Raw genomic sequence first — 20,167 nt, forward strand, 5'->3', positions numbered from 1 at the left:
GCATGCACCCCCCACCCTTAACCTTCTTACTCCTCCCTTCCCCCCCTCCTTCGCCCACCATCCAGCCTCCTTCCTCAAGGCTGTGCACTTGCATGTGTGCATGTCGGAAAAGGGGTGGAGATGGTGGGTGACGGTGGGGTTGGGGAGCTTTTCCGTGACCCGGGGAGCGAGTGATACATAAACCACATGACCGTCCAGTCTCTTTATCCCAGGCAAAGAGGACTCTCCCACAGACACGCAGCCAGACCTAAAGCTGACTTCTAGCACCGTCACAGCTTCTCTCAACTTGCAGCTGATTCTTTGACAGGAGCACACACACACACACACACATATAGACACACACCTTCGTGGGAGAGCTGAGATAAAGACGTGCCTTCAGTCTTGGAGTGGCGCTGTCACACACTGATATACAAATACGCATTTAGACAAACACACAGGCACGGTCACCGCACAAATTGACACACTCACTTCTTACATACACAGGAGAGCAAACACACTCTCTCTCCCTCTTCCTTGCTCAGCTGCTCTCTCTCTCTCGCCTTCTCTCTCTCCCTCTCATCCACACACACACACAGCACTACAGTATATCAGCGAGTGACTAGCAGAGAGCCAGAGGGGAGTGCAGAAATGAATGTGAAGATCCTGACGCTGGTGATTGTGCTCTTGGTGTCTCTGCTGTGTTCTGCCAGTGCTGGTGAGTACAGGAGCGGCCAGCCTTGTCGCCGCTTGTCTCTCTTTTCTCTCTCTTTCTCTCCTGTTTGCATTGGACTCGGCAGTCAGCTGTAGTTGATCAGTTACCAGTGTGGTGAGCCTTGTGTGGGTTCCAAAAACAAGGAATATCAGCACCTGGCTATGTACAGTACTGCACTGCAGTGGTTATACTGTCTGCTATTGTAGCACCTTGCTTTTATCCTTTGCTTGGATGGGATTTCTAGCCTTTTCTTTCTGCTGTCTCACCTTGATGTTTAGGGATTTGAGGATGTAAGAGACATTATTCCTGGAAGAGATGCCCAGGATGTATGGCTGACTGTTATGAAATGAATGATATGCATGGCACATGTTGGGTGAAGTAGTAAATGGAATCAGATTATTTTAAGATTTGATGTCTTCCCTCTGACCTATGCTGATCAGTTCTTTGATTATACTGCAGTTTTACAAAGTACCTATGGAGTATGTATGTCTGCGAGCCTCCTGTGGGGTCCAGAATGAGGGCTGTGATTGTTACACATTGATGTGGGGTAACACAGATGCATGAATTGTCTCTGAGGGGTGATGCCTTGTCACGGTAAATTTCCGTAAAAGTGCTGCTTTCTGGAGTCGTTGTTGGACCAGATTTGGGATTAGAATGTTGATGAACATCATTGATCTAGGGCAATTACACAAGGGCAGGGTACGAACCCTCGGAAATGTGGGTGGAGGTTTAGCTGATGGTCAGTCTGCAGATGTGATGCAGGTAACGTTGAGGTGTGAAAAAACAACACTTGGGCCTGTGTCAATGTCTGGCTCATTCCTGGCTTTATCATCTGCTTACCAGCTACTGTTGCTTGAACACACGCAGAGAAGTCTGTCTTGAAGTCCATCTGCAGACACTTTTTTAAAGACACGGGCCTGAAATAATAGCTTCCGTGGCTGCTACACTGGATATGTTGCTAGGTGCTGTGAAGACTTTATGCTGCCAAGATGCTGTCCACTTCAGTCTATCGATCCACATCCACAGCACTCATGCTTGCCATGCTTCCCAGCACATTCGTTGTAGCGACATGCTATTTTTGTCTGGTCTCAGCACAGCACAGGAGTAAATGGGAAGCAATTATCTAGCATCATGGTCAGTGTCGTTTTTCACGCCCTGCCTGTGGCTAAGCATGTTCCACGCCTGAGAGCCCACCGTGCTACACCAGCGATGGGGAAAACAAGGCAGCTGTGCCTCAGGGATTCATCAGAGCTTATCCTTCTCAGCGTTGTTCAAGTCATGCCGCTTATGTGCTTTTCTTTTCCCCGGCTGCTGCTGGAGTAGCTCCATTGACGGAAGCGAGGAGGAGACTGGAAGAGGGAAGGGATTCAAGTGTATCGCAGCGATGATGGGTGTGGGGAAGGATGCTAGCTGTAGAGTGTCTGCTAAGCAAAAGCCTTCGCTACAGTATGTGCTGTCGCGGGAAGGTGTCGGAAAAGGCTCCGCATGTAGGCAGTGGGTGTGAAGCCTTTCATCTTGAGACAAATGCTTTTCCAGTTCAGTGGGCTATTTCTCTGTCTCAGGCATCTGTGAGTGCATGTGTGTGTGTACATGTCTGAGAAATAGAGACGAGATACTGGAGAACAGGCAATCTGTGCAAGATGGGAAACATAGGGTTGAGTCACGTATGAAATAGAAAGAAGTCCTGGAAGCATGGCATCCAGGGCCGTACATTGGCGTTAGACCGCTCGTGCAACAGGCAATTTTCCTCACTAAAATCGAATGCTACTTCATTCTGAGCACTAAAAGATTGGTGGCCTTCTCTTGGTAATATTCGGGCGCTTTAGCTGGGCACTTCAATTACGCATCCTTGAAAAGCACTCTGACTCAAGAGTGGGATCCAGCTTTAGACATGTAGTATCCATAATTCATCCTGAGGCCGATCACTCTTTCGCTGTCGAGCTATTGAGACGTTGATATAAACAGTTTGGAGACTGAAAGGACGTGTCTGTTCAAGCCAAGTTAGCGAAAATACTATTTCCAAAATACTATTTTGTGTGCATGCTGCCAATCGTATCTGTCAACTCTCCGGAGCCAAACAATCCGTTCGCATACAGCAACATAAACTGCCCCGCTCACATCCCAGCTGCATTGTTTACAGGACTTTTCACCGTTGCCATTCGACTGCATCAGACTTTGACGCACTGTTGAGACTGGCTTGTCCGTCACACCTGCATCCAAGCTGGCAGCAAACCTGATGCTTACTCAACTGCTGCAGGTCAAAGTACAGGCAAAATAGGAAAACCACAAATGCCTCCACTGATTAAGTCACCTGAGGGTCAAAACAAACCAGCGACCATCATTCTCTTCAACATCCTTAACCAGGAAGCTTTACATCATCATCCCACCTTTTCTAATGCAATGAAGGTGTCGGTGCCAGTGATTATAGGCGCAGCGAGAGTAAAGGCAAATAAACTTTTCCAGATGTCCAGAAATAACTTCATAATGTTGGGCAGAGAGGGCCGACTGAAGGGGAGCCGAGCCGAGGTTATTATGGGATTACGCAGAATCACAGAGGCAGTTTTTTAGGCACGGTCGAGGTCCAGGTGGTGTCATGTGTCGCACACAATAGCAGCAGCTCCAGTTGTCAGTTACTCCGCACTAGCTCCGTGCGCATGAGTGTTGTCACCCAGAGAGTCGTAAGGGCATAACCTGGATGAAGGCTGTTGTACGAGGGGAGCAGGCTCCTGTGAAAACCAGACCACGCACGATTGACAGTCCCTCTCCTCAAGCACCGGCTGCTGCTTATAACTTAATCAGAGCCAGGCATTTTTCGAATCTCAGCTATTTTTCACAAGTGTTTAATATTAAAGTGATTTACGACACTCTTAAGTGTTAGATTCAGAGCGGAAGTCGCTGCAGGTTGCAAGCCTGATGGATATCTGAGTGGACGTTTTTATTAAGCCGCTGCTGGACCATTGGAGTCAAAATTAAGACTTAAATTACACTCAAACTCAAGTTAGCAAAGTTTAAAATGGCTGGGAATGCTTTAAAACATAATCATAGTTAATGTCACCATTGACTTTTATTTATTGCGCATTAGAGTCACGCAGCTTTCTGTATGACACAATTTACCGTCACACTCGGGGTTTCAAAGCAACAAAGGCATTAACAGGAAACAGACCCATGAATGCAGCAGAGGGAGTGGGCTTCAGTTATCGATGCCTCCACTGGGATGCGCCTGAATTCTGAGCCTCAGGGCAAAGTTTCCTTGTTGTTAGAGAATAGCAGTCTTTTGTGGCTTCAGACTGCCATGTATTACTATGAAAATCGCAAGATTCCATTTCTCTCGAAGTCATTCATTCATCAAACTGCATTATTCAGCAGACCGTGGCTCTGTCTTTGATCAGTGGCGGCGTTTCACTGGGAGGATACGCGACACGTACTGCTGGTTACTTGAATGTTGGTCGCCGACTAATAGGATACTAGAGGGTATTTGCAGGATCAGCAAACCCTCCTTGACCTGGACTTCACTCTGCTACATGGTGAGTCCTCAAAAATGCACCTTTAGATCATCAGATGAAGACAATAGTTACTGAGCATTGTTGAGCCATGTCATTCAGGGAACGAATGCAGTAAATATTACAAATGCATCTTTTGATTCCAGTCAATTATTTGCTATCATGTGCAAAAATAAGCTTCAAGTTATTGGTTGGTTTGTGGCCAAAACAGCAGCGAAAGCGTTTTAGCAGTTTTACTCCTTTAGGGTGTATAAACCTCCTTATGATTTTGTGGCACTGTTTTTTTAAATTTCACCGTTCATTTAAACACTGTCGATAAGTTCATTCTGGCCTATTTGGTTGCCGTCTATGTCGAGCACCCTTCTTTCAATAGTCGACTATATTGACCATGCGATAAAAGTAAGTGAACCTGTGATAAGGTCAGCAATGGGATCTTGTGCCCTAGAGGTGTCTGAGCAGTGTCAGTTTCCCTCAGAGCTGCAATGACCATGTTGTACAAGGTCGTTCTACTGCCCTTTCCCTGCCATGCATGCCCCTAACACACAGCGTTCCAGAAGAAGGGTGAGGGGGGCTGAAACAACGCCAACTGGCATTAATATCACAGCTGTCTCTCTCTCAATGCTCAAGACAAACTGTCTTTGGAGAAAAGTCACCACTTCCTGTACAAAAACATGTGCTAATACTGGTTTATTGTTAATACAAAACATGAATTTAATGGAATGAAGTTTCAGTTTTAACAGAGCGAAGCCTTGACAATGGTTATTTCTACTCCGTTGCATGGTTGAGGTGAATGATGCAAGCATTCTGCTGCTTCCTGTTTATAGTTCTGTGATGCTGTTGGGAGAGTCAACCATCCCCTGAAGCATTGGTGAACCCAGCTCTGAAGCGTTTACCGTCCTATTTCTGTTTCTCTCCTCCATCTCCAAGGAGAGAAGACACACAGGTTCACAGCATGAGGGGTGGAAGTGATGGCGTCAAGAGGGAGGGGCTTCATGGCACGTCTGATGATTGTGCCCATGGAAACCAATGGTCGGAGAATCTCTTTGCCCTTGACAGGCGATCTCAAGAGATTTGGGCAGTGGTTGGTCCTCTTGCATTTTCCATGCGCGCATGAAAACAGATGCACCGGCATCTCTGCAGCATTATTGAACAAGAGAAAGTTGAGAAAGGAAGCACTGGGTTGCTCTTTGAATCGCTGTTCTTTTTCAACCTGCAGTAACCTTGTAGCCACAGTTTCACCCCTCTAACTAGAGTGGGACTGAATAAACCAACAGGCAGTCAAGTGGTGCGGGGAGTCAGTGGCTTCATTAGTTGGCTCAACGCTGCTGCCGGCCCTTTGAACTGGCAGCGCTCTGATCATAGCAGAGTATGTAGTCTAACACCTCATCATTTCATACACTCTGGAGATATATAGCTGCACACTTCACAGGAGGCTCAAAGGGACGGCTGCTGAAGGCCAGAAACTAGTGGGCTGCTTGTTTTTAATTTGCTCTGAACCTTTAGCACGTTTGGGTCAGCGCTCTGTGTAGGTTGACCATTTCCATTAAAAGCTGGGGGAGAGAAGGAAACGGTGGAATTTGTAGAGACAAAGCCGGCGCTCAGCGCCGCCACAAGCGTGGCTTTATCACAGTTTAACAATGCTGCATATCAAACAGTCCCACTACACAAATAAAAGAGAGCGCGTACGACCAAAACAAATCCCTCCTGAGAAAAGAACAGTCAGAAGCCAGGAGGCTGACTCAGACTGCGCTTGATGAAATCTGTAAAATTAGATCGATTTCAGCTGACAATGTCATTCTTTTTGCTCCAAACGGAGTGCTTTTCATGGTGGCTGCCATGGTAACGTGGTCTGAAAGTCAGGCAAGCAATTGGTACCACTTTCTGCCAAGGCCCACAATCACTGGTAGGCATGTGATAAGCAGAAGCACAAAGCTGTGAGAGACGAGCCGGGCACAGTTCGACGTGTGCAGGTGGGAACTATTTCATCAATCCCCCGACTGATGTTTCTACTAACCCTGGCCAATTTTTGGTTGCTGAGTTAATGACTGTTTTGGCACCATTAACACGTATTTGATGAATAGCCCTCATCCACTAATGTTCTTTTGGCCCATCGCTGCACAGTTGCACAATTCAGTTGATCAACATGGTGACTCTGGTGAGTTGGACTCTATGGTAAAATTCTGCTTTTGGTGAATGAACCTCGGAGCACATGATGAAGAGTGTGCCTGCTCCTGCAGCACCATGGTAATAACCATGGCTACACACACACACCAGGGTATCTATTCTTCCTCACTAGCGCTAAAAACAAATATTGCCGTCTAACCCACGGGCCGACACACATTTTAAGAAACAACTCCATTCAACACAATGCAATGTGCTGTGCTACATGATGGAGCTGGATAGAAGTTGCAGATTTAAACTTTGTTTTTATCCCAACATTATTGCCCTATATATATTTCTTTTATTCCACCAATCTCTGTTTTAGTAGTTGAAATGTTGTTGCTTGCAATTGGCTTAATGGGACAGCAGGTGGCTACTTACTAGCGCAACACAGTTTCTGTGTGCAGATGGAAATTCGAACATCACCAAAAGTTGAATTGTGTTGTTTGTTTTTTTTTTTGCTTTTTTTGGGGGGGGGAGCAACCCAACTTCCCGAAATCCTCTACAATACTGATACTACAGTTTTGTCTTTAACTCTGGCAGTGATTTCAGGGGCAAATTCAGAGCAGCAAAAAATGACACCCCAGGAGAGAGGGTGGGATTTTCCTCGGAGAGAAGCGGAGGGGATCTGTAACCAATAACAGATCACCATTTCTGAATAGAGAGGAGCTAATTGATGTGCTTCAGGCACCAGTTAGGGTGCCAAAGAGTCCCCGGCCTTTAAAGGCCTTCCAAGAGGGACCAGGTGAATAGATCTGAACTCTGGCACTGGAACTATGTTGGATCCCTATTTTTAAGGTGGAAAAAACAACTCACCCCCGACACACACACACACACCCCCCCCCGAGGTACATGATGAAAAGATGTATCAATAGTTAGACACATGTTTAGACAAGGAAGGTTATTGTAATAGATCATACCAATGAAAGACAAATAGAAATAGAGCAATAATGAAATATCAATGGACCATCAACTCTTTGCCTTGGATTAAAAATTAAAAATCAAAACCAATTACGTTGAAACTTGGGGAATATGAACTTTGAAACTACAGTTTCATTAATGGTGTATTGTTACTCACTGTCATTATCTGTTTATATCAAACTATTCAAAAGGCATTTGTACTTCATGTGTGAATGCAGTCCTGCGAACAAATACTTCCAGACTGTATTGGGGTTTACATCCCCCATCACTACAGAGCAAGTCCCAGGTGTTGGACTGGTCAACCATCCAGTTTACCCACTGCTCTAGGACACATAAAACCTGGGACTAATGTCAGCAGGAGACAGGAACTGTATTTAAAATCAATACAAAGAGGTTGACTGTTAATCATGAATGATGAATAAGCTATTACGGAAAGCTTAAACCACTCATCTGCTGTAAATCTACCACCAATTAATTCCTGCTGCTTTAGATGTGCCTGCGTTCCGTGCTTTACTGTCATGTAGGGAGAGTGGAATCACTGGACGTTTTGCTGGAGCGTTCCTTCGGTTCGACGAGGTTTGCGAGGCGCTCTTTAATCAGCGCGACTGTTAATGATGAGAACAGCAAGTAAACAACCAGATGGGATTTGTGATGACAGCAATCCAATTCATGATCGCTGAGGAAATGAAGCAGCGAGGGCAGATTCAATTCTGACGGTAATGACCGTCTACGTTTGAGGCATTTATCGAAGGCTCGACCGAGCTTCTTTGTACACACGGTGTCAAAACCACTGTGGTGTAGCTGTGGTACAGACATTTGTTACGTGGCTGCTTTTGGCAGTCGACACACATGAATCAGCTTTACAGCGACGAATACGCGGCTCTGGCCCATTTTTCGCAGCCGCCTGGGCCCATTTATTGACACAGAAGACTCTGATATGCAGTTAGTTCTTGCCAGCTATTAGTACATGTTGATGAACTTGGCATTAAAGCAGAGGACAGCCATCATTCTCTCATGACAGCATGGACGAGGGCCGGGAGATGTATGTCTCTCTGGACTCCGCTGATGGAGTGTTGTGGAGTCAATAGGGGTCCAGTATCGGCCTTCCACTCTCTGCTGGATCAACATAAGATGGATCGCCAGCCTTTTGGACTCAGACAGCATAACAAATACCACAGCTGGTGGTTTTAGTGCAACTAGGATGAACAACTGTGCAGAAGACATTTATATGGAGAAGCTATCACTCATAAATCTGACTGTGTTTTTCTACCTGGATTGTGTTATTAAAGCTCGACGATAAGCCTTCCTCACATCCATTTCAGTGTATTGGTGATAAACATCCTGAGTCATCGCAAAACTATCCGTTCATTTGTCTTAAACCAATCATCTGCTGGTGAGTCACTTGGCTAACCAGAGCCAATCCCTTTCACTTTCAATAGGACTTGTAGAAAAGATCCATTTCAGCTGCTTGCTATTGAGATTATACACCTTTATGACCAACTAACTACTGATCTGACTGTCGGTTTACACAAAGCGTTCAATGATTTAGATCTGAAAAAGTGCTGCCCATCAAAACCACGCCCACTCTGCTGTGTCAGGAGGAAACCTTCAGCCCGCCACTGCCGACTGCTACCGTCAGGAACGCCTCCATTAAGCTCCATGGAACGGCTCACTTGGAAGTTAAAATCACTCGCAACCAAAGCCCCGCTTCCTCAGTTCTAACAAGCTTGCATGCGCCGACCTGTCCATGTATAAACAGAACACTAGACATTCAGAAACTCAAACTTGACAATAAAGGTTTTCAGGAATTGAAGGCATCTAGGTCTTCCTGGTCCTCAGCCATTCAGTTTGAATACACAGAGTGGAAAATGTTTCACCATAATGAACAGCGATATACATAAAGGACTGCAAAAAATACACTAACTACTTGATGCTACTGCAAAGTAAATTAGCTTCAAGCCGTCAGCATTAGAATTCAAGCTTTTTTTCTAGCTTTAAGTTGTAGTACAAATAGTATTGAATATGAGTTGCTGTTTGTTATTCTTTTTTTTTGTCGTTCCAACTTCACTTTGAGCCTGATACATTTACACTGCAGGATTTGATCATGATTTGGTCAAAATATCATACTAATATTGTACTGCTAGCATTTAGCACTAGCAGCATACAAAGGCAGAGTTAAATCGTAATATACTTTTTGCGAAAAATGGCTTATCGACAGTAGCTCCATTGAAGCAGCTATTTTTTTTCTGCTAATGATCTAGCTATAGCAGCTAAAACATGGGTCTTGAACGGAGCACCAAACATTCTTTGAATTCCCACTTTATTAAAATTTAATGGGACGGGGGGTAGGAAGAGTTCAGATTGGCTGGGAAACAGAGTTAAACCTCGTGTTAAAGTCGATCAGGAGTCGAGATAAGACCGTCGTTGTTGTGAAACATCTGCTCTACTGCTGTTTAACTAGCTGAACGTCAACACGTGAATACCTCATGGGAAAAGATCAAATAGGAGCGACTGGATACGATTTCATAGACACAAGATAGTGAAGATGTCTGCTTATGGAGATGAAACATGCATTATTCAATGATCGTCCTGCCGTGGTCAAAATCCCAAGGTCTTATCCCGACGCAACAGATGCTGCTCCATTCGGTATTCTTCTGCAGTTGGAGGGAGCTCCGCAGCTTGCTGTTGCTGTACGTCAAATCTGTCACATTGCAATGCCTTCCCTACAGGCAGCAGGAGTTAATCTATATTGCCAGTGTTATCACCCAGGCTAGGCTTATTTTTAGCAGCTTTCATTACACTTTTCTATCCTGTCACCAGATTGGACAGGCTGAGATTTGTCAGGAGAATTACAAGATGTTCTCCCTTCAACCCCCCGTGTAGCACAGTGGCAGACAGCTTGTCATGGCTAAATTGTCTCATTATTGGTGCAGGTTATGACGCTCTTTACCTCCCGGAGAGTTTATGTGCGCCTTGGTCTCAGCATTTGCAGCCATGACATTTTGCTTTTGCCGTTACATTGAAGACTATAGTTTTATTCACTGGCTCAAGAGACATGTTGAATGTCGGTTACACCCTGTGGATATAAGACTTGTCTGCCTTGTATTCAAAAATGAGAAATCCATTATATTATTGTTTGTTTCCAAATATCCATAACACATTCTACAAATATTGACCGACAATTTCACTATCAGTGTCTCCTGACTTAGTGATTGCAACATGGAAATTGATAACGCATTACTTGAAAACGTTTCACGTTCCCTCTATTTTCTATTATTGTTCTTTTGGGCTGTCAGAATATTCACATTTTTATTCTTGTTTAATCATGCAGTAGAGTTGGCTTTCATCTGCGATTAATCGTGAGTTAGTGCGATTAAACTGGATTACAATTGTGAATCTATTGACAGCTCTATTATTTATTCTACGTTCTGGCAGAATGTATTGTAGTGTGCAATCGTACCGTAATTCAAGAGCAAGTAGCTTGAGGAAATTCATACCAAGTGCTTGTTGTTGAACTGTCAATTACATGTTTAATGTTTCATTTTATCATAGATAACTACAGCTAAGAAGTAAAACATTTGGTACATCACCATCATCAGTCAATATATTTGTCATTTTTACCTGGGATATACAAATACAAACATTCAACAGTCCCAGAAGCAAAATGAAAAGCATGTTGTTTTTATTTTAATAATGGTGGTGCAGTTTCTGTCACCATTTATTGTCACTTGCCTTCTGAACCCAAAGCTATTTGAAAGCTATTGAGCCTCCGACAAGTTTGTTACTCACGTGATACATCTGTCACTCCTGTGTTCCTTTTCAACTGGAAATGCCTAAAAGGAACCTAGTCTGTGAGCAAATGTGAACTGTGGACCTGTAGGTCGCTCTGTCTCCCTCTACCAAGGCATTACTCTGAATTCCCTCTTTCAGCTCCTTAAATGTTTCCATGGCAGTGATATAGATTATGATCCCAGACTCTCTGGAATGTCCCCCAATACTGTCTCACCCTTTACATGAACAATATTGACATTTGCTGCCCTGAACTGCAGGGTGATTTCTCTTCCTCTGTAGTGAATGATGATGCTGTTTAAAGTGGAAGTGAAGCATGGTGGCGGTGTAATTCTTCAGTTAGCCCCCAAATCTACTCAAACATCGAGTGTATTAACATTCAACCCCCAGGATTATAAAGAAATGAGCTGAATGCCATTCAGAATCTGTGAACGTCGCTCATTCATTCTGTCTGCGGAGCAATAACAAAGGGCTAACGCGTAGATTAGCACTCTGGGCAAAGATGGGCTTTAGATGCGGAAATATGCAACAGACCTTGCCGTGCCTATGAATTAGCCCACTGTTGGAGCGCAAATATGGCGTGTAATGTTCTCCTGGAAGATTAGTGTGGAAGTGGAACATGAGATGTCTGGCGTTTCAGGGATATAGAAGCAAAAGACGCTTTCTTGCTCAGTCATGCGAGTGGCCATTATTCTGGTCGGCCTGCTGCCTGCCACGCAGTGAAACAGCATCATTGCAGGCAGGAAGAGAAACATTATTAATAGATAGATGTTAAAAATGAGCAGCATAACTGATCATCCTCCTTCTTCTGAAGTCGGAGCAGGACTTATCAGCGCCGTCACCCCATAAATAAAGAAAGGTCATCCTTTAAAGAAGTCTAAAAATGGTGCCAGTGTCTCTTCAGGCAGGAAGCTGGAATGTCATGACCCCATGTGAATGATGTCAATCAGCTTTTTGACAGAACGTGCCCATGAGTGGTTTCAAACTCCCTTTCAAGTCAGTGAAGAGTGAAGAAGAGAGGATTGTTTTGAGGGTACAATGACAATGCTCATGGCTGTAAAAACTTCACGATTGCAGTTTTATTTATTTGTCATGTGCAGTACTAAAGTAGTGCTGTATAAACTCTTAAGCCTGATAAAGACACTTCATTTTGATCATGGAATATCCAGTAAACATGATGAGTATCACTCAGGGATCAACGTTTTCCACAACAAGATCAAGTACAGAGAAAGTAGAGGGCTCTTCTTCAGCCTGTAATAAAGGTCTAGAAAGACAATTCAGATTGTATGTAACAGCAAAAGCAAACTGAAAATGTTCAAAGGTGCAAACTGTTGACTGTGGAGACTCATCTGTGTGGACGGTCCATCATGTTAAATATCCCATTAAAACACTATGTTCCTCACAAGCCCTGCCGGTTTGCAACAGGTCAAGAGGTTGAGGAGACACCAGCGTTGACCTAACCTTTTGGAAAATAGGAGCTTAACAGGGATCAGGTGACACTTAACTAAAAGATGACTAAGAACATCTGGGATCACTCCAGCACACATAAGCGAACACCTAAGACGTTCACGCCGCGTCTCTGCTATTAAGCTGGTGGCTAATCTTGTTACCTACACACAGTCCGCGCCAGCGCGGTGTTTATAATCTGCAGGGGTGATAGAGACACGAGACATGAGGGTTTTTCATTTCTTGCTTCAGATAGCTCCACGTCTATCAGAGGTGCTTTGGTTTCAGCGCACCAGCTTGATTAACTGAGAGGGTGGGTGGGCTTCAAGCAGCCCACACACGCGCCCCGACAGACTTATCTATACATGTCTCTTGTTTCCTCATCTATTATCACGCTCTGGATCTCTGAGCTCACCTTCAGCCTTGATGTACTTGGCTCATGATCTGAATGTTACGCACTGCTCCTTACAAGAGTGTGATATCACTGAAGTCCCATGGATGCTTCTCGCAGGTCCCATGGCCTCCACGGAGCATGGCAGAGAGCTGGAAGAGGCGGCTACGGCGAGAAAAGTGGTGCAGCAGAACCCGGTGAGGGGCGGTCAGACCCACAGACCAGCCGGCTGGAAGAGGAGACGCCCTCGGCCCCGTCTCTCCCATAAGGGGCCAATGCCATTCTAGAGCAAGGTGAGTGACACTGTAATAAAGCAGTCGGTGCCACACAACAAACACACTTGGACTCTTGCTGCTGTGATGTTTTTGTCGGCAGTGTGAAGCTCTCGCATCAGTTCAGTAACTAATGCTTTAGCTCATACAACCAATGATGACCCTTTGACTGTCAGTGTGAAACAACAATATAATACAGCTTCATCGGCAAAACTGTGAGTTACAGTATGAAGTCTAGTTTCCTTACTCTGCAAAATTGTTTGCTGGAAAGCAAATTAAGAGATAAAATCTTAAAGAATTAGCGCAACTGAGAGTTGAGTGGATCTCTGTGGATGCTACTGAGAGACCAAATCAGAGCGTGGTCAACACTCTAACTAGGATTTAATTCCAACCCTAAAATACTGATAAACATTTTGATCACACAAGCGGCTGATATTTGTATTCTCAAGCAGATTTGAAAGATCGTCCGCTTCATGTCGAGGTGGCTCGGTAGGTCATCTGCGAAATGGCACCTTGACTTGGTTGTGGAGACAAAGAGGAGTCACTAGAACATCCACAAATGTGACACTTGGATCCTCTCTAAACACAAAAGCAGACATTCACATCGAAAGTCAACCCCCTAACTTCTTACTGAAACAAAATAGACTTAGCAAAGTCTCCAAAATGAGAGCTGAACTGAAATGTGGAACCATCACTTTTTGAATCAATAAGCTTCAAAGATCAACTTGTTATGGGTGATACTGGTGTCAGCTATGATCCCAAAATGGGATGTTGTTGGCCACTTCAAGAGTCAATGGAAAAGGTTTTCCGCCCTCACATCGAAGTAAATTACCACATTACAACTTTTATTTTGCCTTAAGAGAATGTAAACCTCACTCGAGTTCAGTGTTGGGTTCTTCAGCCAGACCCTATACAAATATTTGCATATCGAAAGAATGTATACAAGATTTATAGAGAGAAACATCAGTAAAGTTTAAGCTGCACAATGATGAAATACTAGTCACTCGTCTTTGCCAAGCGAGAACGCCCCAAGACACAATATCACAGCAGGGGGGATTCGCCAGACGACATGACCTGCTGAGGGTCACAATAAACTAAAGCCATGGAGAGAAAAAAATCATTCAACTTCGAAGCAAAAAGGAGAAAAAGCCAAAAGCATTTCCCAGAAACTAATTATATATCAGTTACATGTTTTGAACACTCGGGTTTGACTTGACTCGCTGTTGATCTTCATGCCAAATCATGACCTCAGAGATGGAGACCAGGAGTGAGGTGAAGGACAGTGCGCTCTTGAAAGACAATATGGGTACTCCAACTTCCTCCGGCCAGCCAATAAAATGTGAGAATCCGCTCAGCAAGTCGAGTGGTCAGTGCTTTGCACTGTGCCAAAGTGCTGGCGACACAATAAGCTTCAGGAAGCTGTGAAGCTCCGTAAAAATGAGCGGCTCAGTGAGTCACGCTGTTGTCTCCGAAAACACTTGAACAGCACGTTGAAGACTTCCTGCTCTGTCTACTTCTTTCTTTGGCTCATAGCAGTCGAGGAATCCGGTGCTGAGGGTCACTGGACACGGTGGTTTAGCTGGATCCAAGTGAGAATTAGGCCATATGTTACCATCATTACAGCCAAGCACTCTCTACTTTAATGGTTTCTTACAAGAAAAATCTGAATCCCAAATTGCAAACAATAGGAACCAACTTAAAATGGATATGGTCGGTATAAACAGAACCATAATGATAATACTGGATGAGAAAATTCCCAATTTTGGAGTATAAATATTATCAATTACATGGCTGGATACTGCAGAACTGAAACCACAAATTTAAGGAAAAGAATTGCCTCCATGGTTTGACTCATGTCTTTGTGACATAAGCAAGCAGACAGTGAGGTCATCCCACATGGACAACAAAGTTGCAAAGCAACAATGCAACGTTAATCCAGATTAGATGCGAGTATTCCGAGATATTCTGGGCATTACATGAGCGGGCAAGTATGCCAGTGAAACAAAAGCAGGACTTTATCAGTGAATGAACTTTGTTGTCAAGCAACAAAGCTTCCCGCTCCAACTCACAGGAAATCTCAGGAAATTATCACAGACCGGCAAAAGATAAAAGGCAAAGAAAGATAAAAGATTTCCTCCAACCAATTCGGAGCCCCGAGCGTGAAATAATGCTGGGCTTGTGCTGCGCTGGGAGACATGAAACATTTCTCCCCGGTGCACCTCCCATCAAAGACGGTGAAATCAGATTCCAAACTGCCCAGGTTACCCGTGTCTTCACCGTTTCCAGTTGTTCCTGCCCGAGATCATATCTGGAAAGGTCTGGCAGTCGAGCCCTGAGGAGGCACCCTGATTGCAGAGGAAATTGTGAAGTCTGTGTCTCACGAAATGTTTTTTTTTTCCCAGAACAAAAACCACACGCTGACGACATTTTTGTTGTGTTTTTCTTGTCTCGCAGGCAGTGCTTGAAGCGCCCTCCCCCGGGTTCTGATTTCTATGCTCTTCCTTTGCCTCGGGGGACCTTGCAACAAAGGGCCAAAGCTCGCCCAGCCTGAAGAGTGATGTCCATAGCACCTGCTGGTTCTTCAAGCAACTATGTCCACATAAAAATCAGGACAAGCCGCTCACCCTCAGCTCTAGGAGGAATCGGGGGCAGGGAAGGGGGGTGGGAGGTATTGAGCCCGAGCTATCCGATTCTAATTCTCTGTCTCTTTGTCTCTCTCCCTAAAGACGTGTCTATCTCTGTCTTCTCCCAAGTGTTTTTGTTTCTTTTCTTATCATTTGCCTAATAGAGCCCAATCTGAGCAGCCTCCTCGAGTGTCTCACATACTGTAGTTTGCATGACATGTGGTGGAGAGGAAGCCCACTCACAACACAGCAGCATCACCTGTCTCTATGGTGCCAGTTCCCCTACTCTCGAATCTGAGCAGCCAGTAACCTAACTGTCGTGTAGCAACGTCATGACTTCACTGGCTTGGATCACGCAGAAGGGCGCCGTCCATCTCAACAACTAGATGTTTGCTGCTAACAAGAGTTCTTGTCGAGTACTGACACATGAAGCGTCATGTGACACTCATCGCTTTGTTATCACTGTTGACGGTGCTTCAGACTTCCTCATGACAGCATGTCCACATGCAAAGCCACAGCAAAAGAAAGCACATATCGTGGAAACTATCTAACATGGCACAAGTCCTTATTTTTGCTTCAGCTATTACCAGGTTTACTGATGGGCTCAAGGTTACTGTAACATGTCCCACCTTGGATGAGTCTCTTCACCTCAAATCCCGGTCCTGCCCTCAATCCCCAGCCTTTTCCACCCCGCTGCCGCCCGCAGCTGCTCTACACGACTGTTAACTGGCAGTGGCCCCCGACAGGTCGCTTTGCCTTTTAATGAAGTGCCAAATAACCGCTTTCTCCACATTGCTGCCAGGAAGAATGAGACATAAGGGAGAAATAAGAAACACATTACCTCTCGTTTGAATCTAAAAACGCGTGGACATTACGCGCTCATATGAAGCTACAATCCCTCCTGAGACGAGCAGATTACACTTCAGCTACGTTCACATTACGCTCATATATTTTGGATTCAAAGTTACCACTGCAAACTAACTTTCACACCTGGCTGGCAGTATTTGATGTGTCGTGGGCCCTTTATCCACTGCATGAGCAAATGAAGTGAGGCTGACTTCATTCAGATTTTGGGTTGCCGTGGTGATGTGAACGTAGCTTCAGCCCGCGATAAGACTAGAATAAATAAATCGGCTTGAAAACGACCTTGAACTCGGGCTGTGTTGGACTCCTCCAAATGGCCGGTCCCGTCATCTTCTACTGACTGAATGCCTTTCCATCATACTGGAATATATTACTGTTTATTTGTGTTTTTACGTAGTTTTACTCCTTATTTTCTCAGGGTTCAACGGAAGAGGCAAGAGAAGTCTATTTTGTGCGTTACTTTATGGAAACACACATTTGTAGGTGTTATAAAAATATTTTCATAAGCTCTATCCTAACTTTCTCTTTGTATACGCCCGTCTCTTCATGTACCCAGAGAAGGTCCCGATTTCCCCTTCCCCATGTCCGGTCCAATACAGTTGCCTTTCTCATCTGCCCTCCCACAGCACAGGTGGTCGCGGCTTTGATGGTTGCGCTCATTAAATCCCGAAGTTAATCTTTCTCAGATGGATCTCCCCAAGGCTGGCCCGGGCCACTTAGTCTGGGCTCATTGTGAAATTGGCTTAGACTGAAACCACACCCTTCCCCTCCCTCCCCCGACCCCCCCACCGACTCCCATATCTCCAAACCCCTGCTGATTCAGTGTTCACTCGGACCGCAACCTGTCGAGCTGCCTTCTTCCCGTCAATGCCACTCAAAACAAGTCAAACGAAAATATTCACTCCTACTAGTCACCAAGTGGTTTCACTGCCTGGTAAGACTAGATGCACTTTTCTCTCTCACCATATCTCATGCAAATATGATCATAAAACGCAGCCTCCTCTCCTCAGTATGGGAGGATTCCAAAAACAGCCTCACAATAACAAGCCAAGCTTGTCTCCATTAAAACACATCAGATTCCTGGGCACTGAGAAGAGTAATAATTTCAGTTACGCCATGATTTTTTCATATCCTCTCAGACAGAGATGTAGATTTCATTAATGCTTCTCGGGTGTGAGACAGCTTAGCTCAGGGTGTCTCATGTGTTATTGGGAAAGATATGAGCTGTGAATGGAAGCCGCAGGATTTGGGATGCTGGACTGGGTTATGACAAGGGGTTTGAATCAGTAGTTCCCCATTTCATAAGACGTCTGTGATGAATGTATCCTCACCATTGGGAGCAGCCATGTTGCCCTTCCAGAGACCAGAGCAAACTGATGTTTATGTAGGAAATCAAGAATCGTGGACTGGTTAATAATTCTCACCCAAAAATTTCAAGCCAAAAATGTGACCGATCCAAAGCCCCCCCGCCCCCCCATTGTTAACGTAAGCCCCAACAAAACGGACATTGGCTTTGTTCTAAGTCTCTTTGGGTTTGCAAGGCTGCACTTTTGCTACTTCATTATGCTGCTGGAAAAAAAAATCCCCCCCTTCAAAAAAAGATCTTTTGGTATGGAATGGTTTCCAAATGTATTGTGACAATTATTTGTCTGATTCTTGTCTAGCTGGTTGTCCAAAGCTTAGTTTTTGAGTACAGTTGAAGAAGCTGTCCTTTTGTGGATGTAACAAACTAGAAATTTAGTCTTCAGCACAATATGTCGTGGACATGTAAAAGCTTTCAGGCTATTTTTTTTCCCCCTGTAGATCCCAGCACACAGCCCTCCCCTGCACATCAGGTTAATGGGCCTTGTGGTGTGGAAGGACAAGCACGTCCAGGCTCAGGCTGAAATGCTAAACCAATACATTATGCTCGAGGAGCAAAACCATTTTCCCTAATGGTCTTTTCCAGCAAGACTTACACAAGAGAAACGATTCCTCCCTTCAATGTTTCCTCTCCAGCTCTTCTTCTCTGTGACCATCACAAGGCCTGAGTAATGTTCCTATGCACTTGTTAGCATGTTCTCCTGGTAGAAAAATGTTCTTTTCTCCCCCCCCCCCAAAAAAAAACCTGCCACTCTTTTTAATGTTCAGCTGCTAGGAGTAGGAGATGAGAAAGGAGTATCTGTTGCCAGGTCAGGCGACACGAAGCAAGTAGCAGGTTTAGAGATATTACATTCGCCGTTGGTCTTTTTTCCAACAGCCATTCAGTTTTTGTCATTCTATGTTCTCAGTTTTCTACCAGATAGGATTCAGTAGAATGACTCAGTTGGTGTAGTGACCGATGAAAGAGTTAGCACACAGCACATTCCATGATTTTAGATTGTGAATTTGGAAACCTATCAAGCTGTTTTATGTTGGCCTTCAAAGTGGGTGTCTGCTGGATCAAATGGCTGATGTTTAACAACCCAAAGGAGAAACATTGGAGTTCTGCAAAGGGTCATTGTCTCAGAGCATGATATGTCATGATTCGCTTAGACAAGCACGGATCCCTCCTGCCTTGATCTGAAAATAATCCGTCTGTATAACCACTGTGTCCGAAACTCTGTTTCATTCAGAACAATCGGGGCAGAGATCCAGTCTGCTACAGTGTTATTGAAGCAGAATCCATTAGAAAGATGATGTATTACTCCTGAAACCTATATTCTGTTTATGGTGTGTGCTCATATTACTCACCAGGCCAAATGTACAGTCCCTGTCTCTGTTTTTCGATGTTGAACTGGGCAAAATAAATGACATAAATAAATAAAACAAGTGTATCAGAAATGGTTGAAATACTGTGTACATATCTGAACTTTTGGTTTCTAATTTATAAAAGATAAGCTTTAGCTCTTGGAGTACTTATTTTATTTTATTTTTTCCTTTCATGCGTAGCTTTGTGTTTTTATTTTCTATTTCTGTAAAGTGTGTAAATATATCTTTATGATAATAAGTAATATTAAAAATCTTATTTTAAGAAAAATACTGTCCTGTGTCCTTTATTTTTACATTCAAAAATCTGTAATGATATTCTGCATTATTGCTGAGTCATCATATAGTGTACAGATGTGTCCAAAATAATTTGTTTTGGGTTGCAAAAGTTAGCACTTAGTGTGAACAAAGTGTGAACGCTGGTCTGAACTAGGTAGATCTATGATAGAACTATGGATAAATGCATAAATAAAAGCATTATGAGCTGTATTTCTATATTGTGTTCGCCATTAGCCACAATTAGCACACTTAGCGCTAAGTGGTGTGGTGAGCGCAAAGTGATGTCACATGTACAAAAAAAGAATATAATAATAGGTAGTTATGTAGTAATTCGACATCATTCCTTTCCTTAGTCATCCATATTTGTTAAAGAGCCAAATTCATATTTTCTAATGTTTTATTACCAGCTAATATGTTGGTAATACATGCATGAATATGTTGTTTATTCATGGTAATATGTTTTCACTAGTCAGTAGCGCAAGCAAATTTGGATTGTTGTAGTT

General features: G+C 44.1%; 1 protein-coding gene across 1 annotated transcript; it reads left to right on the forward strand.

The window, feature by feature from the left end:
• The first annotated feature begins 223 nt into the window (after positions 1–223).
• apln (apelin) lies at positions 224–19,609 on the forward strand. The gene is made up of 3 exons (XM_053879799.1): positions 224–694; positions 13,019–13,191; positions 15,625–19,609. Exons 1-2 carry the CDS (start codon positions 628–630, stop codon positions 13,183–13,185), a joined length of 234 nt encoding a protein of 77 aa, XP_053735774.1. The 5' UTR covers positions 224–627; the 3' UTR covers positions 13,186–13,191; positions 15,625–19,609.
• The last annotated feature ends 558 nt before the right edge of the window (positions 19,610–20,167 follow it).

This window comes from Synchiropus splendidus, chromosome 11 (assembly GCF_027744825.2).
Source record: "Synchiropus splendidus isolate RoL2022-P1 chromosome 11, RoL_Sspl_1.0, whole genome shotgun sequence".
In the NCBI taxonomy this organism is placed as follows: Eukaryota; Metazoa; Chordata; class Actinopteri; order Syngnathiformes; family Callionymidae; genus Synchiropus; species Synchiropus splendidus.